This window comes from Drosophila mojavensis, unplaced genomic scaffold (genome assembly GCF_018153725.1).
Source record: "Drosophila mojavensis isolate 15081-1352.22 unplaced genomic scaffold, ASM1815372v1 contig_80, whole genome shotgun sequence".
NCBI classification, from domain to species: Eukaryota; Metazoa; Arthropoda; class Insecta; order Diptera; family Drosophilidae; genus Drosophila; species Drosophila mojavensis.
Window position 1 is genome coordinate 4,669,980 of NW_025318906.1, and position 25,739 is coordinate 4,695,718.

Here is a 25,739-nt window from a genome sequence, read left to right on the forward strand (position 1 = left end):
CGAGCGAGAGAAGGATGTTCAACGGAACGCATGTTCTTTGAAAATTGCCCATAATTATGCGAACGAACTTCAAACTGATTGTTTCTACCGGCAAGCAGCAACAGCAACAGCGGCGGCGGCGGTGGCGGCGGCGTCGGCCATGGCCATGGCTGTCCAAAAACCGCGTCTGTGTGTTGCATGCAACATAGCCGAGTGGTCCATCTCAGCAGCAGACTCAACCCCAGCCGGGCTTTAAGATCGGGAATCGCTGCCCGTTTGCTGCAGTGAAAGAGAATGACTGTAATTACGCATCACTTTTTCTTAATTTTCATGCTGTGCATCTTCCTCGTCTGTTGCTGGTGGTGATGCTGCTCGTACTGCTGGTGGTGGTGGTGGTGGGGTCCACCATTTTGGCTTGGGAAGCTGTAGAGGATTTGGACACTGAACTTGACCCACAAGACAAGACAAGTATGTTGTTAGCTGGGCTTGGATGCTGTGCTGGTATTTGTATGTGTGTGTGTGTTTTCGGTGAGAAATAAAAAATACGTCCCAGAGTCTTAGAAAATTACTTGTTGCGTGTTGCGTTTCCAAAAACATTTTGCGTGTCTTTTTGTTGTTTGTTGATTTCGTCTTTTTGTTCACTTCCTTCAAATCTAATTTAAAAGATACAAAATTTTAAATTATGGGGTTTTCTTTATTGCCAAAAATGTTTTCGTGTTTTTTTTATGATTGCGTCTACGTGCTATGAAAAGGTTCAAATTACGCGCCAGCAATTCGGATGCAGATGCCAGACGGGTGATACGCATATGTCGGAAGTGCTGAATGTCAAAGTCTTTTGGGTCAAGACTAACAAACACAACTGCAATAAAATAGTCGATTTTAAAATACCTATTTAAAGACTCAAATTAAACGTGTGAATTGATAAAGATAAAAATAAATTTTATTTAAATGCACTTAACAAATGTCTAAAGATTTTTATGAAATTTTCCCACTCGTATTTTGAATTATAACGTAAAACTCGATTTGCTGTTCAAGTGTTGAGCAACAACCATATTTGCAATGTTTTACACACTAGCAATTTAAGAGGTTATCGACTGCCGCCACAGTTCGCGATAGATTTGCAGCACTGCAAGAACTTTTGTTATTGTTTTGGTTTAGTTATTAAATGAATTATTACGATGGAAACAGATGCAAATATTGCGGATATGACAGATGTTTCGTTTGCGGACTTCGAAACGAAAACCAGCGATGACAATGCTAATTACAATAGCTATGGCCAATGCCAGTCTAAGCATGACATGTCTATGACACTTGACTTGTCGCTGGGCCAAAAGCCTGAGCAGCTCTTCGCAACAGATCAAACGCCAACACCAACACGTTTGATCAAAAACTGTGAGGAGGTGGGCTTGTTTGATGATCTGCAGCATGTGAACCCATTTGACATAGGATTCCAGCGGGCCGCCGAACAAAATGCAGTGGCAGGCAACGCGCCGGAGACACCGAAACGTACCGAAGCGCCAGCAACGGACGGCGATTCGCTGCACACGCCGCAGGTTTATCCTCTGGAGACACCAGCAATCAGTGCTGCAAATCAAACAATTAGCCAGAATAGCAGTCCACTGGACGTGCCAGTTACCCATGTGGAGGACCTACTGGCAACGCCTGCAATAGTACCTGAACCACCTGCAGCTCAAGGTCCGCCACCATTGCAACTAATACAACCACCTGTGATCACGTGGGTGCTGCCAGCGCAAACGCTACCCATTACTACGATACCTGCCACCATAAGCAAACCAGTGCCTTCTAAGCAAACAGTGCGACCCTTTATCTTGCCCAAGCCCAGCATAGCTGGCCAAACCAAAGCCCCAACTGGGCCTACAACACAGAATACAGTGCCAGTCAATGAGCCGAGCAGTGCTAGTCTAACGCCCACGTCACAGCTGCCCATCAAGGAACGCCTAAAGGCCATACTCAGCAACAGCCACAACAGTAATCGGAAGCAACGCAGCTTTTCATCACCCCCCAAGGCGAAGGCAGCGATCAAACGCAACGAGGATTGCATGGAACGACGTCGAGCAGCTGCCTCACGCTATCGCGACAAGATGCGCAATGCGCATAGAGATCTAAAGGAGCACAATGCCCAGCTGCAGCAACAGATAAGCAAACTCAACGAACGCGTTGCAGCTTTAGAGCGCGAATTACAACAACAATGCAACAATAATGCGAGTGGTAAGCGAATCCTTATATGCGACAAGCGCAATTTGATATCTAAAGAGAATTTATATCCCTTTCTCCTCCACTAGCTAGTGGCAATCATCTGCAAATACCGCCATCTAGCATACACCTGGTCATCAATGTGCCCAAGATGTTAGTGCCTGGTCAGCGACTGGATCAGACGTAGGCTTGGATATAGATAGGTTCATGTAGATACCGAGTGGCTCAGAAGTAGAATTAAAACCTTGTACATAAAATAATATGCATAGGTTAATATATGTACATACATATATAGCTGAACAGTGACAATAGACTAGGGAATGATTTCAAATAACAAATTGAAAAGAGAGTTGTTTGTACATTTATAAAACTTACTTTAAGTTAACTCTTTGAAAATCTATTCTATCATCTGACATGCTTGTCCTTTAAATTAACTTAAGGGAACAGATTGTAAAAGCAAAGTTTTGTGTATATATATTATATTTATTTAAAATTGTATTGTATATATAAAAGTTAATAATTAAGCTCCACAGGTTTCCAGTGCTGTTCAATGCGCTTCCTCTATAAGCACAACAAATTTTATAATCTATAACTTGATTTACATGTATATTAGAATACAATTTGGTTGCGTATAAATTTATTAAAGCGTCTTAAGGCTTGAGGACCGTATATCTAAAAAAAATTATTTACTAAAACATTGTCTATATATAATTATAAAAATCTATTACACATAGAAATGTTACAGCCAATCTATTTGTATATAATAAATATGTTATATATTATGAAACATTATAGGCATAAAAATACTGTGTTAGTTTTTATTTGTTAATAATGCACAATTTTGATGTTAATTAATTAAATGATGTTAGCTAATAAGTCTTTGCTACGTAATTTCGTAATTAATATTTGTACAGATTTGTTAAAATATTCTAACTAAATAAGTTTTAGCTTTTGTAGCTCAGTTCTTTTCAATATATATTGCCCCGATTATTGACTGTTGCTCTCGCTATTTAAAATATCTGTCAGTTCTTGTTGTATCTCATGAATGGAGTACTCTATAGCTTTGAGTTTCGACGGAGTTGATGCTTGTTCCGTGGAACTTTGCACTTGCTCCATGGTCATCTGTTGGCGATCAATATAGGTTTATATAGTATGCGTACTTATAAATAATTCAATCATTATCACTCACCTCTCTCAGTTGTTTCTTAAGCTTATCACTTTCGTTGCGCATTTTTTCTACCTCTTCGTAGTATTTGACGGTCAGAGGTGAATCGAGCAGGCAGCTGGAATAGCGCTGTGCCATTAGCTCCATCTCCTGGTTGCGTATTTCATCCTCGGCGAAGAGCATCTCTTGATTTTGACGGCGTCGCTCGCGCTCCACACTGCGCATCAGTCCATCAATGTCCTTTTCCATTTCCAAGATCTTGCGACGCTGCTCCGTCTCCTGCAGCTTAGACAGCACCTCACATTTGCGCTGTCGTGCCTCCATTTGATAGGTCAGCAACATTTTGCGATGACAGGCAATGCGCTCCTCCTCGCGATGAATGGTGTCCTGGTAGAGCTGTTCCATTTCCTTGATGCGACGAGCATGCTCCTCCTGCTTGAGACCCTCCTGCAGACGTTCCTTCATTTGAATCTCCTCCAATTCCAATTTGCGTAAGCGCGCGTCAATCTCCTGCTGCTGTTTAATCAGCTCATCACTAAGTTGCTCCTGTTGCTCAATCCACTCCCTGGGATATTTTAAAAACTTGGGATAGACGCCCTTGGGTATGGGCTTAAAGGGAGGCATGAAACGCTCTGGATGCACCTCGGTAACACAATTGCTCATAAGCTTACGGGCGCGGTTCAACCATTTCGTGACATCGATCGGCATCTGCTCGTGGAAGAAGTCAACCACCTCCGACTTTTCAGGCAGACGCATAATTATCTCCCGTTGCATCATATTATAAGCAACAATTACGAATACAATAAAGTATGGAGGATTTGTTACAATATTGTCCCACAACACCAACCACTGCTGCTCGTCCAGAACCTCGGCAAAGCCATTGGTAAGCAACGACCAGGCATAATCCTTTGGCTGTACGTCCATTGCAGCATAGAACTTGGACAGCTGCTTATCGTGCACCTGTAACACGTTTTCGCACAAGCCCAGATAATTGCCTGGCGGCATTGGATGGAATTCAAAGCATAATTCCATATGGTTGAGCAATAGTGTCACAAGCAGCTCAAATACCACCAAACTATTCTTGGTCATCTGCTTAACAAACGGATAGATAAGATCCGGCATGAAGTCCGTGTGGCCAAACACCTTGCACCAATGAGCCAAGCAACTCCACACTTTGATAACGGCTCGTCTCTGAGCATCGCTCTTCACCTTTATCTTAGCAGCACGTTGCTTGACCACTTGAGGCTGTCCGTGTTTAAGCAGCGCTTGGAACTGGGCAGTGTTAGAGGGTAGCTCCAGCAGCACACTCCATATAATGAATCTATATTTCTCCGGATAAAACCCATACTCAGCGAGCATAGCTTCCAAGCGCTCACGTTTCAGTAGCTTTCGTAGCTCCAGATTCAGTGGGCCACTGATAAGACCAGGCAGCTTGGCCGCCGGTTGCTTCAGTGCGGCTCGCACCTTCGAGATGCATTTCGTCTGTGCATGTAGTGAATTATACAGTCGGCAAGTGGACCATACATTCACCTCACCACTTTTAGACAATAAGCTAAGCAGCTTACCATCACGACTAACATTTAGGCTCAAAGCATTCGAACGTTGCACGATTAATTTGTATTCCGTCTGCAACAGATCCAGCATGACAGCCATGCCGGTAGCTGTGATGGCAAACAGAATGCGATTCTTGGGTTGTGCCAGCAGCACGAATTGCTTCAAAATGAAGTCGCGGAGTTTGAACAGCTTTTCCAAGTCCAGGGATGCTGTGTTGAGCATCATCAAATATCCATCCACTGTGCTCAGCAAGAGTTTATTACCATTTGGAGAGAAACTATAGGCAAGTAGTTTGCCATCGGAAAAATGCTGCTCATCGTACTTAAATGCCAGCTCATCGTTCAAGTTGTCCTCCTCCTCATCATATTCAGCACGCAAAACAATCTCTGGTATCTTTGACGTGTCACCTCGCATCAAACGTATCGTGCGATCGCGTGCTTTGATGGGTTGCGATATGTACACCGTTCCCAGATTAGAGCTGGACCAGAGATGCACCGAATCATTGGTGAAGCATGTGAAAAACTTATCCGATTTGGGTAGAAAACTGGCAAACTTCAATGTATATTTGGAGTGATCAAACTCAAGTCTATGCGACAATTGCAACGTGGTAAAGTTCAATAGGACAGCCGTAGCTCCTAAGCGTATTAAGGTGTTGCATGCAGTGTTACTGTCAAGTCGATTTCCAAAGGAAACTTCATTAATAGCTGCGTCGCCCACTTTAGTGTGCAGCATAGGTGTCTTTTCTATATTAAAGATAAAGACACAGCCCGATTCAGTACCCACAATGTATTCACTATGCACCAGCGGTGAGGCCACCAAAAGAGTTGCCTCTGGCACTTTGAAACCCAGACGCCAATAGCGTTTGCACACAAAGTCAAAGATATAGATGTTGCCACTGTGTATGGGATAAACTGTAAGATCTAGATTTATCTACAGAAATAATCAGTGAGTCTCACCGCCTGTCAATGACAACCAGTTTGTTGCTCATCTCATTAAAGCAGTAAGCAGCAATGCGAATCCTTACATCTTTGTCCACTGATTTGATTGTATTGTGCACAGTGAGTATGTTTCTAAATGAAGGAAACATTGAATATATCATACAAATAACCAGAATTTTTATTTAAGGTATACCCTTCCTCGTTTTGCTTCAGCTTAAATGGATATTTGTGCATGGGAACATCGCTCAAGCCTGCTGTGCTTCTGTGTAGCTCATTTATCCCTTCTTTGCTTGGTTGTGTCTCAGTGGCGAGCTCCTTTTCAAACTCGCTATAGGCGCTGTCCAAGGTAGTTTCGCTCGCCATATCAATTTCCCAGTCTGAATCGCCATGCGTATCGTATTCATCTTCTGACCCCTCATTTTGAACATTTTCTTTGGATTGGGAAACAGCCGGTCGAAAATAGTCTCCGTGAATCGAAATACTTTTTGCTGGAATTTCCATAGCTACCAAACTTTCAAAAAAACAATTGACACTGTTTGGTTCACGAGCGAACTGGCACACCTGAGCCTATCGATATTCGATACATGGATTTTGCATCAAACAGTTCAAAAATTATGTGGAACAAGTTCCATTTGGATTTAAATGAATTCTGTCAGTAAATATTTGTGAGCTCTTTAAATCATATATATTGTTGCATATCAAAATATTCAGCTGAAATAAAATTATTCACTTTGCAGTATACATATGAATGTGAGCTCTGTTCCACTTTCCAACAAATCGACTGTATATCATTTATAATTCCACTAAAAACACCATTTGTGCACGGTTTATAACTATTATGTATATTATTTCAATTAAATATTTGTTTTGTGAATATATTTATTACTGTGAGATTGACTGTCGTCTTGGATGAAACTAGCTGCATTCAAATTGCTACATCCAATAATCGTAGACGGGCGCTTAAAATTAAACTCGATTTCAATTTAAAACATGCCTCCATATGGCGCATCGAAGCCATCGGAGCCATCACGCATGGCATAACCAAACATGGTTGAATAGTTTATAACGTTTCCTATTAGCGTCAGCGTGCACGCAGTCCAACTTATCTGGAGGATTAAGCAAAGATAAAGCTGTTATAGATATATTATAAATTGTATTTCTTTTTTTGGAACTTACGACAGCCGAATGTGCCAAGACGATGGGCAAAGCAAAGGCGCTCAGCACCATACCAGCAGTAAGGAAAAGGGCGAATTCTGATTTCGGATTTGTTTCGTTGCTTGGGGTAGTCCGTTTCGATATGAAAACGGGCAACACAGACAAAACATAAAACAGCAGTACAAAGAATGGGTAAAATATCTTTGGAGTGGGCAGCGCACAGGCCAAGATTAGGAATGTCATCCCCAGGACCGTTAAAAATGCGCATATAATCAAACTGGAACAAAAAGTGCAGGTGTTATCAAATGCTGGAAAAACGCACACACATAGATGTGCATATATATACATATATATTGTGTTGCGACTTACACTGTAGGTGTTGGTATTTTCGTTGTTGTTGGTGCGATGACAAGTGAACGGCAGTAAATATATTGAGTGGTATTAGGTAAACCATGTAAAAAGATAATAAATAGTTAGTCAATATCGTTGGGAACGTTATAGCTCCATTAATACCTTTCTCAGATCCCATTTTATTTGTTTATGATTTTTCTTTGTGGCTAGACTAAGAATATGATTCACGAATAACAATGATTAAGTATCGATAACATGTGTATATCAAAAGCAGTATTTTTAAGATGTAGTATTATTTAGTACATTTTTGGTAGTAAAACGCGTTTTAAGAACAGAGTTTTTAAGCGGGGTATTCTGTATTTTAAATGCAATCAAAATGAACAGGAAAAAAACAACAAATTTATATAGTTATAAATGTCTAATTGACAGTTAAAACAATTAAATCTATTTGGAGTTAAATAGCCAGTGGAATAGGCGAGAATATTGAGCAGTTACATTTATCGAGATCGTAGAATTGAAATTGTTTTAATAACAAAATATAGAGATCGATATATGTAGTTATCGTAGACTAAAATTCAAATAATGAGGCAAGTAAGAATTTTTTTTATTTTATTTTGCATGGGATACACTAATTCATAATTGATATGCTCAAATAACTCTTTACCTGGGCTTTCTATATTAAGTGCAAAATCAAAGATGCGCAGCATTTATACGTTCCTGTGAATAGAAAGCTTTCGGGTTGAAAATTCATTGATAAAAATAAATTGCCCTATCCCAAACGAACAATTGTGGGGTTGCAAAAGTACATGTCAAACATCAAGTGTGTATAAGGATGTATGTATGCGTGTTTGTGTGTGTGTGTGTACATGACTACGTAGCGGCCACCTGCTAGCTGTTCAAGGAGTCGAGTCTGGCTTCGGCTTTTTCATGAATGCATGAATGTTTATTCAAAGAATCCCTGCACGCACATACGCACACAAACACACTTTCCTGTTCGGACGTGTCGAGCTTTTTTTGTGTACCATTAGAGCGCATGCGCCGGGCTGCCTTCAGTGCTCTTTGTTGTTGGACTCGGCCACAAAAGCTGCCCGCAACATTTAACAGCGCGGGGGCGGACATAACATTTGCGTCACAGCTACCAATTGCTGGTTTTGCTTGCTTTCGGGCTCATTCAGTATAACGGTATACGTCGGCGATTGAAGAACGCAAACAGCTTCGAACGAGAAAAGTCAAATACTCTTAATTGGCAGCAGCCACACAAGTTTCCATAACTGAATTTCACTGCAATCACAAATCTGAAAGAAAAGTGCAACATTTGACATTTGTGGCAGCCGGTGCAGGTGTAGTTGGCATTCAAATATCCGAGCGCAAAGTGCCGAGAGTTCAATTCCAGTTGAGGAAATTTCAAAGAAGATAGAAAATATTGCACGCCCACGCGAATTCTGTGACCAGCAGCTGCCTGCTAATTGTATGCCTGTGTGTGTACGTGTGTGTGTCCGTGTGTATTGGTGTGAAAATCAATAAACTCTAAAGGCTGAAAGGGCAACAGCAGCTATGCACGGCTCGCATTAACACCGGCCATATGGTAACCAGTTGCCAAGTGTCTATACCGAAGTGTTAATTGAAAAAACGAAGAAAAACAATTAAATTGCTTAAAAACCATTAAAACGGCAATAAACAGTTAAGCGAACGAGAGTGAAACGTACTACAATATGGCGAAGCGGATGGATATAAGCTGCGCACTGATTGCAATACTCATGTGCAGCATATTGGGTCACTGCGAGATGTCCGTTTACCCAGGTACATATGCCTAAAAATAGCACAAACCAACACACACATACATATTTACCGCCAGTTAGAGCTACGACTGTGTGTGTGCATGTCATTTAAACTTTTGCGTCGTGAATGGGGCTGAAGGGCGCCAGCAGCCGCTTGCCACTTCGTTTTGTGTATACTCTATACTAGATATGCATGAGTATAGTATAAGTGTGCATGTGTATGTGTGTGTGCGAGTGTGCGGGTGTCTATACATATATATCGCGCATCAAATATGCACGAATCAAACCAAAACACCCTAACACACACACACAAACACACTTAAAAAGCTGCAGCGAAAGCAGTTGGCGTGTATAGGTATGTGTGTGCGTGTATAGGTGTTAAAAGAAAAGCCAACCCAGATGCCACCCACACTATATATAGTCTATCGCCTGCTGGCTGCTTGAGTTCGAGTTAGTTGCAGTCTCAGCTTAACACGCTTTTTATAGCCTACTTTTCAGGGCAGCGCTGAAATTGTAATAAAGTTTTTCCAAGCACGTCACAGCGCGTCTTTATGTGTGTGCGCGTGCTCGGCTGTGTGTGTGCGTGTGTCAGTGTGTGCAGTAATTGGTCTATTTTAAGGCATTGGCAATTAAATTGACTTTTTGTTTGTCTATTCCGGTAGCATATTTAGTTTTATTTGGGCGTGTTCGACGCAGCTCCAACCATACCTCCATTCGCTTTGACTTGTTGTGTTGAGTTCTATTTTTGGCTCTGCTTTTATTTTTGAACAGCAACTGGCACGCAATGTCCGTCTCATTAGCATTAGCTCTTTTAGCATAATGAGTGCCCATGTCCACGCCCATTTACGTTCAATTAATCAATTGCATTTCTCCTACTCTCTTTCTCTCTGCCAGGTCTTCGCCGGCGGCCTATACAGCCCTCGGCTATGGAGCCGCAGCGTTATGAGCAGCTCATGGAGGATCATGCCAGACGCCGACTGCAGCAGCAGTTCGAGCAGCAGCTGGAGCTGATTAATCAGCAACTGTTGCGTCAGCGGCAATTGCTTAAGAACGAACAGTATCGTCGGCAGCAGGAGGAGGCCAAGGTGTTGGCTGAGATGAAGAACGATTACGACAGCAACAACAACAACTTGAATAATCAATATGACCAATACGACAACGTGGAAGGGGATGCGGCATATGGCAGTCCGCTGGATACGGTGCCAGATGTGATGCGACCGCCCATGCCCAATTTCGATAGCCTGGATAATAACTACAATCGGATTATTCCAAGTCAGTCGCGTGGCCGCATCGCCTTTGCCGTGGGTCCCAATGATGCGCGCTTCTTTGATACGGCCAACGATTTGTCGGGTGAGCTCGACTCGCGTGCCCTGGACGACTATGAGGAGTATGCACCGGCACCGGACGCCGGCTCCGAGGTAGTGACCGCCAAAAGCAAGCCCCAATCACCTGTGCAGTCCTCGCCGAAGCAGGAGCCACCCAAGCTCCTGGACACGGCCATCGCCAACTTCCATCGCATTAAGCCGCAGTCGGCAGCTGCCGCCGCAGTGGCTGGCGTCAATCTGCCCCAGACCAAGGAGTCACCCAATGAGATAAACGCACTGATTGATAAGCTGCAAAAGCAAAGCAAGTCCCCGCAGTCGGCCTACGCAGTCAACACAGGTGATGCCAATGAGCAGCTCGTCCTGCGTCAGCATCTGGGCATGAATAGTGAGATGGGCGTCTACCTTGTGGCCCTCATTGCGGGTGTCAGTGCGGCGGTAACTGTCGGACTTCTGGCACTGGGCGTTACTTGGTAAGTTTTATATAAAAACGGGAATGTTAATTGAAAGCTTTACTAAGTTAGTTGATGCTTGAAGAGGTTGGGCGCGAAGCGGTAACTGTGCAATTATTTCTCATTGAAAACAACAGAAAATAGTAAAATGAGAGAAAGAGAAACAAGTTTTCTTAATTAAAATTTATTATTTGTTAACCTAATCTTAATCCTTTCTCTTACACACTAACTTGCTAATCATAGTCAACGCCGTTTATATCACTTATTCCCCTAACTGATTACACATGAAACAAAAGTGATATATTTAATATAAAAAGCAACCCATAATCAGGATAAAAATATTCTTCAAATATTACGCATACGACGCTTAAAAATAAACCTGCTGTTTGATTATGACTGACAAGGTAGTCTAAATATAATTTTCTTGGGCATTACGCATACGCACTGTCGCACGCAGAAGGGGTCCATACGTTTGAGAGGGACACATAACTTGCTTAAGCATATGTTTCTAGAATTTTACAAGTCGTGGGAAAAAAAACTCGTTTATTTGTATTACTTAAGTCATTTTCGTTTGCATAAGAATTATTACCGGTTGAATGCAATATAATATAAACCTGTTTTTTCAAAGCTATTTAGCTAATAGCCTTTATTTCGACTTCATTGACGATAATCACTGCAGCTTCATTGCTTTTTAAAAATAATATTAGCTATTTTAATTGGATATTTTCTTTGGATAACTAATCCATCTGTTAACCTTTCTCGCCCTTAACAGGTTCCATAATCGCAGCAAAGCCGCTGCAGACGTCGATTATCCAGCCTATGGTGTAACCGGACCCAACAAGGATGTCTCACCGTCGTGCGATCGCAAGCTGGCGCAGAGCGCTCAAATGTATCACTATCAGCACCAGAAGCAACAGATCATAGCCATGGAGAATTGTCAGGCGACCGACGGCAGCTGCGGCCTGTCCGACGTGGAGAGCGACGACGACAACGAGGAGGGCGACTATACCGTCTATGAATGTCCCGGCCTGGCGCCAACTGGCGAAATGGAGGTCAAGAATCCGCTCTTCCTGGACGAGACGCCGGCCACACCAGTTGCAAGTGTCAATGCTAATGCTAACACCAATGCTAGCAACACAGCTCCCAACAACAACAACATTACGCAAGCCACGCCCCAACAGCCAGCCACACAGAAGAAGGGAACGGTTAAGCCGAATATGAATCTGTTGAATGCTGCGGCCAATGCAGCTGCCGCTGCTGCTGCCAAAGCCTCTGCCAGCGACGAGAAGAAGGAGAAGCGCAAGAGCAAGAAGTAAATTGTGTGCGAAAGGGACAAGAAACAGTCCGCTTCCCTCTGACTATTTATAACTCCCACTCTCTATCTCTCTTGGCCTGGCTTGGTTAAGTAGAACTGATCCATTTTGTCAGCCAACAGTTACACATGAGACACACCCACACACACACACATATATACACAGGTACGCGTATGTACATAACACACACTCACACAAATACATACACAGATACGCGCGCGTTTGTATAGATTATGTATTCCTAAAGAAAGTCGCTGGAATTAAATTCCTCGAGTCAACAACTAGCTTGAACAGCACAAAGAAATCTCTCTCAACTTCCTTGCCCCCACTTTTGAGTGTAAGTCCTGAACTTATTATGTATATGCATTATGTATCGTTATCGTATCGTATCATAATCGTGTATTGCTATGGTGTAAGACATGCATATAATGTGAGCCCGCCCCCTGACCGCCGCCCCACTCCCTCTGTCCTTGATATGCCCCTTTTTTTTGCAATTGTTAACTGCTGTGTGCATCGAAGTCGAGTCGAGTCGAGTCGAGTTGAGTTCAGTTGAGTCGAACCGACCGAGTCGAGCTATTGCGCAGCATTACCTGCTGTGCGGCTGTCAATCAAAAGCAGAATATATTGCACAAATAATAACACATTCATAATGAAATGACGAGCCTTCCTCTCCCCACACCCCCGCTCCTTGTGCATCATATGCTACTGATTCAATTTAAATACAATCCAAACAATGTGTACTTATTTATATTGTATTGTATTTTAACATTTTATTGTACTTTATATCAACACACTAACAAGAATCAATTTTTGAGTAAAAACAAACTATTTTAAAGTCTGCGTATTGGCATTGGAACAAGAAAAAAACAAAAACAAAACACATATTAAATTAAAACGTAAATTATATATTATTATAATTATTATACGCATGCATATGAATGTATGTATGTAATACATATATACCTATTTGTGTAATTATTGTAACATACTTGTATACAAAAGCCTAACGAAATTAAATACTTATGGTATTTTCCCCCACTCCCCTTCCCCTATCCCCCAAAAAGGATAAACAAAATTGATTTACTAATACTTTTTATCGTACTACGCTTTGTGATCTTCAATTATCTGTGTCAATTTAGAAATACAATTCTGGTAACCAAAAACAAACACACATACATAAGCATATATGTATATGTGTACACTTATATATGTATGTATGTAATTATCATATATATATATATATATATATATATATATATATATTGGAACTATTTGAAAGGCGTTGAATTATTTACAAGTATAACTTAACAATAATTTCCAGCACATTCATGTAAAGTAAATGAAAAACGACTGATAACACACACAAAAAACACGCGTCTATTGTACAAACAAAAGAAAAGAAAGGAAAACTAACGAAATTTATTTATTAATTAGCGACAAATTAAACGAAACCAAAATTAAATGTAGCTGCTCCACGTTCCAAACAAAAAGAAGAAAAAAAGCGAAAAATAACAAATATTAGCGCAACATTTTTCTCAATTGCTGTAAATAAACATGAAACAAATATATATACATATATTTAAACATAAGACACGAACAACAACCACGTAAACATTTGCGGCCGTAACAATACATTAAAGACGCTAGACGAAAAACTCAAGAGTTTAAAAATAAAGTAACTTTCAAAGAAATACAATAATACAAATAAAAAAAATTTTTTAAATAAAAACTATGGAAGGAAACGAAAAAAAGGCGTCTTCAACTGCTAAGCAGCTTGAATTAAAGCATGAAAAAAACTATTTTATATTGTTTTCAACAATACTAACAATTGGAATTGTACTTTGCTACAATAAAAATAAAATAAAATAAAACACAAACACAAAAACCAACTGCAAACGAAATGTTGAGTTTGAAATATATATTTTATGGTGTATTCCGATGAAGGACAAGGCGGTAAACCAAATATATATGTATATATATATACATACAAATATATATATATATGATTGATATCTTGAATGAAATCCAAAAAATACATAACATATATTTATGCATAAAGAATATAATTTAATTTATTTATGTATTATATGATAACCATAATAACACAAATTATACAATATGCATACAAAATAAATTAAACTAACCAAAATTAATTGCTTTTTTCTTCAATATAATATATATAACACGTAGACTTATCTACATTCATTTATTTAATTCAAAATTTCATTCAAATTTCTGGCGCGCATTGCGTAGAGCTGCCACAGTTCGCATGTTAGGTGGTGCTGCCAACTTGCTTCAAACGGATTTGCAACACTAGCAAATTGGATATTCTAGTGGTTGCGCGGTGCTGGTCACACTGCGAGAACAGAAGCCAATCAGTAATTGCGACAATAATAATTCAATGTGCGTACGCCGCGCGCGTTTTTATTTCACATTAATTAATTAAATACTATTTCAAGTCTTGCGGACAACGAAAACGTGCGTGTAATCGGTTCTGCCGTCACTTCTTATTTTCATATTTTGCTGTGCGTGTAGAGCGAGGGTGAAACATAGTTTAAACATAGCTACAGCTGCAGTGCCTGTCAATTATGCTTGGCTTCCCTAATACAGATGCTGCTGGTGTTGTCGCTGCTGCTGCTGCCGTCGTCGTTGCTGTTGTTTTTTAGGTAAGTTTTATTTTTCTTTTATTTTTGGGGCGTCTGCAGACGCAAACTATAAATACTTAAGTGTCGTGATCTGCAGTGTGCACTGTCTTCTGGCCCACAACTTTGTCGCATTTGCTATCAAGTGCAAATATTTTTCGACTTGCTGGTGTTTTTTTTGTTTGATGTATTTGGGCGTACTTGCCGATTACGAAACTGAGCAGGCAACTAGTGTGAGAGTGAGAGGGAGAGGAAGGCATTTTGCATACGATGTGCTAGGCATTAACGACGGTCTAACGAAACTTGCGTGTGCCCCCGGCCTGGTGGTAGGGGTATTCTTATTCAGTGCTATCGATTTAGTTAGGGGTGTGCTCGTTGTTGTTGCGGCTCCGTGGCTAATTTGCGTTATATTGCCGGTAAATGGGTAGAACGTGATTCATCGTTTAGCCAAATCAATAAAATAAAAAAAAAGAACATTTAACGTCGCTTCCTTGGTGATAAACTTGAGTATTAGATCATATGATAAGCAAATGTTATCAGACACCCACGAAGTGTAGACACCAAATATGCATGTATACACACAAACATACACACACACACTGCAGCGCCTAGCAACGCCCCTGGGCATGAAATTTGAGTTTCACTTTGTGGATATATTTTCCAGCTGTTGTTTTGCTTGTTACTTGTTAAACAGGATGTGAAGACCAGCGCTGAGGCTGAGGCTGTGGCTGAGCAGGCAGGCAAGCCAGGTTGCCAGATGTTTTTGCCTGCCATTTCAAGGCTCCCATGCGTAGCATTGTTATTGCACAGCTCTTTCAGCACTTGCTCGTATCCTCTATCTCTGTCACTCCCTCGCTCACTCTCGCATTGTTTCCCTCCTGTGTGCAGGCACTTAAGAAGTACGCACTTATGTACATGTATATGTATGTATATTGGTTACGATTCTAGTTTTCTAGGCTTGACCCACTTTACAGCGCGCGGATCACAGAAAGAACAGAAAACAAGTGAGAACAATACAATCGGCTGTAGCCGACAGCAAAATACTTTGTAAAGAAAGATAGAAAGAAAGAGATAGAAAGGGAGAGAGAGAGAGAGAGAGATAAGAAAATTCTTCCTGAATAAGCTGCTGGAGAGATAAGCCTCAAATTGACTTTGAAACCGCAGAAAAATGATTGTAGATTTTAGTATAATTTTTTAGCACAATCTTAGATGATCGCTGTTGCTAATCTGTCTGATAAGCTTTTTATTAGCTGAGTCATTTTTATGTAGGTCAATAGACAGCGTACCTATATACCCACATTTTCACTTTGTATACAGCGTATTCTACAAAACGCAGCGCGCCCTCAGCAGAAAGCAAAACCCCAGAGCCAAGCTCATTATTCTATATCGCTTGGCCTTCCTTCGTCTCGGTTCAACTTGGGTTTTGTTTTGTTTCCAGTTGCAGTTTTTATTGTAGTTTCTCTCGTCTATGATTACAAGTGCTTATTACCCACGCTTGCATATATGTTTATATTTATATATATATATTATGTACACACATATATACTGATACTGATGCTTACTTAGTCTATATAAATACTTAAATGCACATATGCTAAGCTGCACTTGAGTTGGATTTGTAATTGCAATCGCATGCGTTTAGCTGCTGATAAGCGAGCAAAAAGGGCCAGTTTAGCTGTTTTTAATGAAATGCTGAATGAAAAGCAGAAGCATTACGTTTTGGCACGTCAATGAACGCAGTTGTTTTGCAGTACAGTGTGTATTGATGAATAATGAATGAAGTAATGAATTTGCAAAGACTAAATTTGACTGACATAGAGCTGGAATAGTTTTTTGTTAAGTAGATGATTTGATAGTAAAATTTAAAAAAAAATTAAAAGACAGGCTGAGTAAAAATCACAGGGCTAAGATCATTCATTAACTTTAACATATTGTCTAGGTTTCATATTATTGCTTAAAGTTCAATAGTATAATATAAATTATATGCTGAAAATATATGCTGAGCCTAGGAACAGAAAATCAGGTTAATAAACCGAATTTCAAGGCAGTTTCTTTTCCTTATCCAACAAGTAATAATTAAACGTAAACTTAATACAAACAGCTATTAAAATGACATTCTAAGATTAAGTAAATATGTTTGCCCATGTAAAGACGAATTTTGTCTTGCCTTGCCAGGGGTCTTGTACGCGTGTTACTTATAGCCAAAGTTTACTGTATGTGTGTGTATGCACTTTTCACAATCACAATCACAATCGCATTGCCAGCTTTCGAAGGTTAATTCATGCACTGACACCTATACATATTTATGTGTATATATTAAGTGTGTATATATATATATAAATACATTTATAACGGAGCATTTCAAAATCTGTGTCGCGGTTATTGAACTTGACGATGGCATCGCTGTCATCTCAGGCGACATCAACTGACCTTGCCCGCGTCAAAATCCAGCAACCCAAATAAGAAAAGACAGAACTTAATGTTGTAAAACCGACGACATAATGACATAGAACTGTGGAATGATCTAGCAGAGGGTCAGTCAGGGGTCCCCAGCCAAGTGCGAGCCCAGCGAAAGTTGAGAGGCGCATTCCACACTGGCCCCAGCATTTATCGAAGGCAATTAAAGACGCCAACACACATTCCACTGATAGGGGGGACAACTACATATACAGATACTCTACATTCGCTGGGTGTAAATTAAATTTTATATATATCGGAAAACAGTTCATAAATTAAGTATATATATATATGTAAACTTCAATAATAAATGCAGCTGACTGTATGATCTGAGCAGCTGCGCATTACAGTGTATTTAATGTGCGGCATTCCTATTGAAGCTTTTCTTTTTTTTTTTTTGTATTTTATTTAAATACAGCTGCAGGCTGATAAACAAGCTATAGTCAACTTTGATTTCCGCGAACTTTGCAGCTGTTTTGTTTGTTTTCCTCCAAGAAATTTATGTAAATACAATAAACATATTTATTGGACTACACATATAACTCTATGTATGCGAGTGTGTGTGTGTGTATAGGGTGTGTGTGCATGTGTGTGCGGAGGGTGGCTGGTCTAGCTGGTGGTGGGCGGTGGCCATAAACAAAAAGCGCCCAACAGTAGCAACGCCCCCACACATTCATGTCCCTGACCACAATATCATTTGTTATTATACAAATTATAATGCATACATGTATATATGTGTGTACGTGCAAATATATATATGTATATACATATATATATGTAGGGGGTACTTATGTCTAGGTACATATTGAGTCTAAAAGCTGGCAGATCAAAGCCAAAGCAAAACAAACGCAAAATATATTTACATATTCTCGACCTGTTTATAGGAGCAAAACGTGGGAAATTTGTAAATCTAAAAACCACAGCCACAACAATTTAAAGGCTCCTAACTTAGGCAAAATAAAATACAGATAAACAGATACGGATACACACCTACACACACTCACACACGTGATGACAGTTAATTTGCTTTAATTGCATTTGATATTTTTATACCCTGAACCCATTGAAAATGGGAAATCAGGGTATAATGGTTTTGTTAAAAGTATGTAACAGGCAGAAGGAGGCGTCCGTCCGTCCGTCCGTATGTATGAACGCGTCGATTTCAGAAGATATAAGAGCTAGAGACTTGAAATTTTTTTTCCTAGGTCCGTGTATATCACGCGCATATCAAGTTTTTTTTATATATCGATAACTACTCCCGATATTTTATTATCGATCAAAAACCTTATCGAAAGCTAGTTATTTAATTATATCTCTTACACCTTTAGAGCTAGAGCTTGCAAATTTTAAATGTAGACTTATATGTATTTTATATAATTTCGATTTTTGTTGTATTTTACCCCCCACCCCTATATCCACCCCCTCACCATCACCTTTGTAAAAGGCGTATTTCAAGTACTAGAGACATGTGCTTTGGAATGTACATACATTTTCACCATATAATTACGCCCTGAAACTTTATTTCATTAAGATTGTACATCTAGAAATTAAATTATTCAACAAATAAATTCTTATAATGTTACTACACTACAGCGCAACCCAAGCGCAGTTAGCAGAGCGCATTCTAATACGTGTGTGTGTATGTATGTGTGTCGAAAAGAAGTGCAGACTGATTAGAATATCAGATTAGAGGGTTCAGGGTATCTCCTAGTCGAGCAGTCTCGACTAGAGTCTTCTTACTTGTTACATATTGTGTTCCATGCCAAAAACAATGCTAAAATATTCACTCAATATATATGTATGTATACATATATATATATATATATGCTAGATGTATATCCCCTGCATGGGTATGTATATTTGTTACGGCAATAGTTCAAATAGTCAATAAAAATCCATTTGCTGAAAACTTGAGGCAGTCTGGAAAATAATTCATTTGCGCTTTTGTCTTGCCAGAAAATATATTTTTTCTTCTGCCTTTATCTCAACCGAATGTTTTCTGCTGCTTGTTTCTCTTCTATATATCTGTAATGGAAAAGGCATATTGAAATGTTTTTTATTTTTTAAAAAAAGCTCAAAAGGTCAGAGAACAAATGCTTGCATACAGTACAGCGTATATGTTTATGTGTTAAAATATTGCCATGTTTTCAAAATTAAATTTTTATTGACTTAGTCAAGTTTGTTGAAATTTTTAAAATTGCATATAAAGTTGGATTCCTAAAAAAAAAAAAAGTATTCGTTAGTGATATATATTGAGATAGCCGTAGACTACAATAATTCAGCCTATTCAATTCAATATTGATGCTATGTTGTATAGGTGAAGCACTGATACAAATTTACTTTGCCTACATCGGAGTTGTTTATGAAAACTTTCTATCATAATGCTGACCATTTAATAGAAATCTATATGTATATATAGATATACCTAGTTGCAGCACATCAACAAACTAACTTGTTTATCCGAAATATCTTTCGTTTGAACAAATAAATAAATTCTTTCTCGTCGATTTCCGTGGGCCTCCTAATCGATAAGAGTCACATGAGTTATACGTATACCTAACTATCGGTTCGCAATTTGCGAATTTGATTCACACTCCTATATGTGTATAGGGTATATCTTTGCTGGCCTGCGCTACGCAGACCAATCGATTCGAAACGTCATTATATTTGCTGTGTGGAATGATTATGACTTAATTGAAATTAATTAGACGGGGTCGCCGTCAGACAGTCTTTGAGAAATGTGTGGCATCAGCACGTATGTATATACATATCTCTATATACCATATAGCTTTCTATATATATAAGTAGATATAGATATAGATATGTGTGTGTACATAATCGCACGTGTCTTGTTATTAGAGCTCTCACAGTAATGAGCGCGCTATGGAGGAGTGTTTAATATCAAAATTTGAAGGCTATTTAATAAGTGAGTGCGTAAATACAGGATAGAAGACGGTGCTCTCAAACCCTAGATACCCACAGAGTGGAATTATTCTGTCGAGCAACAGATTACCTATACATATTTGGGTTTTTGTGTATGCAAATTTTATGCAGGGTATCTACTTGTTGCGCATATTGACGGCCACCTCTCATATTGTTTATATATTATATAGAAATTTAAGTTTCTCCAATAACGTGTATATACCGTTGTGCTCATGAAACAAACCAAATGGAAAGGTATTTTTTCAATTGAAATAAAAAGTTGCTTACATTTTAGTTGTAATAGAGTGCAATGAACAAAAATATGATGCATATCTCTTTACATTCGGCCATAGTGCTTTATATAAAGCGACAAATAGAATTCAATTTCCTTTTGACTGATTCTTCATACCTGCTGCTGGGTATCTGCTTGCGGCACGCTGCGCCACACCTACCTGTTATATTGTCTATATATGTATATATATTATATATAATTTGGGGCATCCGTAGGTTTTCTCTTCGGTGCATTCTATGGAAGGGTTCATTGACCGTTTTGGTGACTTGTTTTCATTTATCCACTGAAAACCTTTCCGCTGACTATGTGCATATCATTAGTGGCGCATGTTGTTGTTGCTGCCGTTGACGTTGCCGTTGCCGTTGCTGGTGCTGTTGCATTGGCACCCCCCAAAAAAATATATTGTAAAAAGAAGAAAAAAAAGCCAATCGACAGCTACAACAGTAGCCGCTGCTGCCATAAAAGACCAGATCCAGGTCTCTCTTCGTGCCGCTTGCCGCGTGAGTCAGTTTGTTCGCTGCTGTGGAAATCGAGCAGCGAAGCGTGCCACACGCCTCACCACCATTTGTTGCCGTTCCTGTTGTTGTTGTTGTTTCATTATGGTATCTTGTTATTGTTGTTCTGCATTGTGGCTTTTGCTGCAGCCGCAGCAGAAAATTGTGTTCAGTAAACATAAAGGCTGCCCGCCGCACGGTGCTAAAGCCAGAGCATAGACTAAACTTTAAACCGAAGTACTAGCAAATACAAAGTTGAAGCAATACAGATTACAATATAAATATAAATTGTTATTTACTTACAGCTTTGTTGCCGAGTGGTTGACCACAGACATTTGCCATGATGCGCTATTCGGAAATATCGCGCGACCTCACCACGGATAATCTGCGCTACTCAGAGGTAAGTCTGCTCCTTCTGTCTCCCACACAACCCTTATTCATACTTCTCTTTGATACACACACACAGATCGGCAGAAAGCCCGCAGCGGACTATATGAACTATGGGGGGCAAACTTTTGTTACGGCTTCACCCACACAGACACGTTGTCAGGCGCAGGTATCGCCACAGCATTTGAGGCAGCCGAAGCAGCGCAACTCTAATGGCAATGCACACACCATGGCCTGTTTGCGTCAGGACAAAGGGCCAAAGGAACTACAGGCAGAGCAGGCGCAGGCACAGCAGCCAGTCAGCAAAACACTGAACATTAAGAGCACACGTCGCAAGAACTCCATCGGCTGCTTGACCAGCTTTAGCTCGTCGCCAGACTCACCCGGTTGTTACTACAGCATAGCGTAAGAGCACACAACTAATTGAATTAAATTCAATAAATGTATAGCAAAATTAATTCAATTCTCTTTTCATTTGCAGTACAACCGCCGCGCCAGCAAACAAATCACAGAGTTTGCCAGCGCATGGCTCCATTAAGCAGCTGGATGCAGTCATTCTCAGTGCATTGCGTGTACCCGCCGATGTGTTGGCCAATCAGATAACGCTGCTCGACTTTCCCGTCTTCGCGCTCATACAACCGGATGAGTTGAGCAGCTGTGCGTGGACCAAAAAGGACAAGCATGTGGTTACGCCCAATATTGTGGCGTTTACCAAGCGCTTTAATCACACCAGCTTCTGGACAGTGCAGGAGATACTCAATGCCGAACAGCCCAAGCAGCGTGCTGAGATCATGACACACTTCATCAAGGTGGAACATATCTCTTATATGTCATAAGTGCATTATATATTAATGAATTTATCTTACAGGTGGCCAAGAAACTGCACGAACTGAACAACCTGCATTCGCTGTTCGCCATCATCTCGGCCATGCAAAGCGCCAGCATTTATCGTCTGAAAAAGACCTGGGCCTGTCTGTCCAAGAAGGATCGGCAGTCTTTCGAGCGGCTGAGCGAAATATTTAGCGATCAGAATAACTGGGCTAATTTGCGCTCGTATTTGGAGAGTCTACGTCTGCCTTGCATACCCTATTTGGGTCTCTTTCTGACAGACCTGATTTACATCGATCTGGCGCATCCGCATAAGGGAGGCCTTGAGCCAGAGCAGCGGCGCAATAAGATGAACAATATACTGCGCGTCATCTCGAACTATCAGCAATCTAACTATCAGCACATACAGCCGCATGAGTCCACGCAGAAATATCTCACCTCCATACGCTATATTGAAGAGCTGCAAAACATATTCGAGGAGGATCAGTACAAGTAATTGGGATCACTTTTTAAATAAGTCAATATGAATTGATAAACTAACTTTGTAAATCAATTCAAACAGACGCTCGTTGAACCTGGAACCCGCCTCGCCCTCTGGGCCCAGCTCGTCATCGTGCAGCTCGAAGGAATCATTCAATGTGGAATCGGTGACACCAGCTCTCGGCTGCTTAAATCTGTCGCCTGCCAAGACCATCGGCTCCATGCGCATGGCCAGTGGGACAAAGTTTGTGCCGGGCCATCGAAAGTGCCGCAGCCTGGGCACCAAGTAAGTTATCCACTTCAAATCAATTCTCAGCATTCAAATATCTTCGCGCGCATATTCTAACTGCCAATCAAACACTTTTGTGATTCGTGTTTCGTCCCAATGAAAAAAGAAAATCAAAAACAAATCAAACTTTCTATTTCGTTTTAAACACCACTCAACACAAAACTCTTCACTGTGCAATTGGACTGACCGTTGGGGGTGCCAAACAAACGTTAACATTTTACTCTGTGAACATTTCTTTACTCTTAATATTGTTATTATTATGAATTGATTGTCTCTTTTACATGTCCACTTATGCTTTTTGCTTTTCGCTTTCGTTCTTTGTATCTGTACCTTGTATCTGTTTGTAACTGCAAATGCAACTGCAACTGCAATTAGATTTCGCAGCAGCAGCCTGCCGCGCAACTTTGCACAAAGGTGTCAGTGCTGCATTGTAATGATTGCGCCGGGCATTGGCACAATCTCCAACAAGCGCTGCAGATGCCGCCGGTGAGTGCCTACGTAGCCAACGTAGCCTATAGCTAGGTTATGCATTTCAACATTTTCTATTCATTTTCTAATCCTTATTTCCATCAGTTTGTGTGCACGGACCCAACTTAAAATGCTTACATACAAACAAACGACCCATCATTGAACAAACACTTAAGTACAACATATACAAACTAAATTTCGGATTGCCGAAAATTATATGCACCTGCAGATATTGACATCAGTAAATTGTGAAGGGAAATGTAAAGAAGATAAGCATGTAATGTGAATGATTAATAGGTTTGATTTGTTAGTTTTGTTGGAATATCATGAGAATGTAAATTGTTTGTCATTCAAAGGCTTTGCTTGAATCAGTTCCGTTTCTATTGTAGTATATGATTTGGTTAGCTATTAGAAGTTCATGTAAAGTAAGGGGCGTAATCATTGGAAAATATCTTGAATAACACAAAAAATCTTCATATATGATATATATTTCCGATATATAAAGTGCAGGATGTACAAGCACTTTTGATAACGTTTGCATTAGAGCTTCATAGAATCGTCCATAAATGATCTCTGCAGGGGTAAAACAAAACACAGAAGACACGCTCACTCATACACACGTTTCGCTTTGGGTGTAAATTAGCTGTTTGAATTTAGCCAAATGATTTCTGTTTCATCAGCTCATCTTTGCCACATATGATCATCGATCAGCCACATACAAATACACCCACTGTTTTATACACGCCCACACACACACACACAAACACGAACGCGCTGTTAGTTGCTTACATTGTGTTTAGCTTGAGCCCATTTGAACGCTTGTCTGCATGACGCCCCCTTTGTGAACAAACACATGTATTTCTAAGGCGTGCCGTTCCATCACCCACAACAACAACAAACAAACTGATTTTCATCTGTGCTTTCGCAGCATCTTTGGCAAAATAACGCAAAACAATTACGATGGACATCCGCATCACTTGCATCTGGAACACGATCTGATTGGCACTGGGCTGCCGCGTCATCATCTGCTCGACGACTCCGTGCTGGAGCACAGCGATGCTCTGTCCAATGCCGACTTGACCTCTCTGGAGAGCGCCGAGGGCATCCTGAGCGACTTAACGGGCAGCAACTGTGATCTGATGTCGCCCGAGGCGGCGGCCGCCATGCAGGGCTGCCTGCGTCGCAAGACGGTGCAGAAGGAGGGCCGAAAGCCCGCTGTTGCATCCTGGCAGCGATATTGGGTGCAGATATGGGCCAATTCGCTTGTCTACTTTCCGCCCAAGTCGTTCAAGGGCAGCGAGCGCGGTGACTTCAAGCGCGAGCCGTGCAAGGTGTGTCCGCTGGAGGGCTGGAGTGCGCACGTCATCGACAATACGAAGCATAAGAATTCATTTGAGCTATACCACCGCACCCTGGGCACCGTTTACAAGTTTCGCGCGGACAGTCCGCAGATGACGCACCTGTGGACGAACGCCATTTGCAAGCTGGCGTCGACGCGTGCGCCAAAGCCACTGCCCGCCAATCTGATGTCCTTCGAGTGAGAGCGCCAACGAGATATTTATGTATTGATATAAATGATGTACTCAACAATTAGTGTTAATTAGCCCTTCATTGTATCACCCAAAACGACACGACCCAACACAGCATAACACACAACATAGAACATTCCTGCAGCTCTCTGCTTGTTAACCAAAAACAAACCAAAACCAAAACAAAAAGCGAACAAACAAACAAACAAACAAACAACAATAACAACGACAGCCAGAACAACAAAACTAACGAACAAATTGTAATTCGTAAGCGAAACGATTTCAAATGGTATTTCAAAAGACTGACAGACTAGCAGAGAACAAGATAAACAAGATGAAGATGACGATAAAGATAAAGATCAAGATAAAGATGAAGCTAAAGCTGAAGCCGATGAAACACACTCAAACACACACTCACACGCACTCGACAAATTGCAAATGATATATAATATATATTTTGTGCAAGTCACAGCTGACTTTAACTATTGGTTATATCTCGTCTCATTAGCCGATTTCTCAACATGTTACGAGCTGTGACTCTGGCTTGGCCCACTATCTCGAATGCTTTTCTGTGTGACTTAAATGTTATTTCTTTGTATCTTGTAATTAGCTGTAAATTAAACAAAAGCAAAACATCATTATCACCATGTACGACATTTAAGTTTTTGTATGCGCGTAATTGTGCCATATTAATTTTTAACTCAAGAATAGTTTACAAAACACAATATAT

At 40.5% G+C, this 25,739-nt stretch overlaps 4 protein-coding genes across 8 annotated transcripts; 2 read left to right on the top strand and 2 right to left on the bottom strand.

The window, feature by feature from the left end:
• Nucleotides 1–810: 810 nt before the first annotated feature.
• Nucleotides 811–6,463, bottom strand: LOC6578723 (TBC1 domain family member 31). 2 transcript variants are annotated; one of them, XM_002004595.4, is made up of 4 exons: nucleotides 6,044–6,463; nucleotides 5,869–5,982; nucleotides 3,383–5,807; nucleotides 2,998–3,315 (listed from the first exon to the last, which is right to left on the bottom strand). In XM_002004595.4, exons 1-4 carry the CDS (start codon nucleotides 6,349–6,351, stop codon nucleotides 3,181–3,183), a joined length of 2,982 nt encoding a protein of 993 aa, XP_002004631.2. In that variant the 5' UTR covers nucleotides 6,352–6,463; the 3' UTR covers nucleotides 2,998–3,180. The 2 variants fall into 2 exon arrangements, with proteins under 2 accessions (XP_043867046.1, XP_002004631.2); XM_044011111.1 differs by lacking the exons at nucleotides 2,998–3,315; nucleotides 3,383–5,807 and adding an exon at nucleotides 811–838 and having other exon boundaries at nucleotides 6,044–6,461.
• Nucleotides 1,073–13,074, top strand: LOC6578725 (cyclic AMP-dependent transcription factor ATF-7). 3 transcript variants are annotated; one of them, XM_015163293.3, is made up of 3 exons: nucleotides 1,083–2,208; nucleotides 10,029–10,929; nucleotides 11,681–13,074. In XM_015163293.3, exons 1-3 carry the CDS (start codon nucleotides 1,158–1,160, stop codon nucleotides 12,222–12,224), a joined length of 2,496 nt encoding a protein of 831 aa, XP_015018779.1. In that variant the 5' UTR covers nucleotides 1,083–1,157; the 3' UTR covers nucleotides 12,225–13,074. The 3 variants fall into 3 exon arrangements, with proteins under 3 accessions (XP_015018780.1, XP_015018779.1, XP_002004633.1); XM_002004597.4 differs by lacking the exon at nucleotides 1,083–2,208 and adding an exon at nucleotides 8,516–9,156; XM_015163294.3 differs by lacking the exons at nucleotides 10,029–10,929; nucleotides 11,681–13,074 and adding an exon at nucleotides 2,283–3,192 and having other exon boundaries at nucleotides 1,073–2,208.
• LOC6578724 (leptin receptor gene-related protein) lies at nucleotides 6,675–7,472 on the bottom strand (the record flags this gene model as incomplete). The annotated part of the gene is made up of 3 exons (XM_044010534.1): nucleotides 6,675–6,956; nucleotides 7,027–7,282; nucleotides 7,375–7,472. Coding segments are annotated over 3 exons (477 nt in total), but the record flags the coding sequence as incomplete, so codon positions are not given.
• Nucleotides 13,075–14,575: 1,501 nt separating the features above from the next.
• Nucleotides 14,576–25,636, top strand: LOC6578726 (ras-specific guanine nucleotide-releasing factor RalGPS1). 2 transcript variants are annotated; one of them, XM_002004598.4, is made up of 8 exons: nucleotides 14,576–14,887; nucleotides 21,334–21,428; nucleotides 21,495–21,820; nucleotides 21,897–22,224; nucleotides 22,284–22,735; nucleotides 22,806–23,009; nucleotides 23,388–23,498; nucleotides 24,409–25,636. In XM_002004598.4, the coding sequence occupies exons 2-8, from the start codon at nucleotides 21,369–21,371 to the stop codon at nucleotides 25,019–25,021; spliced, it is 2,094 nt and encodes a 697-aa protein (XP_002004634.1). In that variant the 5' UTR covers nucleotides 14,576–14,887; nucleotides 21,334–21,368; the 3' UTR covers nucleotides 25,022–25,636. The 2 variants fall into 2 exon arrangements, with proteins under 2 accessions (XP_002004634.1, XP_015018781.1); XM_015163295.3 differs by lacking the exon at nucleotides 23,388–23,498 and having other exon boundaries at nucleotides 14,578–14,887.
• The last annotated feature ends 103 nt before the right edge of the window (nucleotides 25,637–25,739 follow it).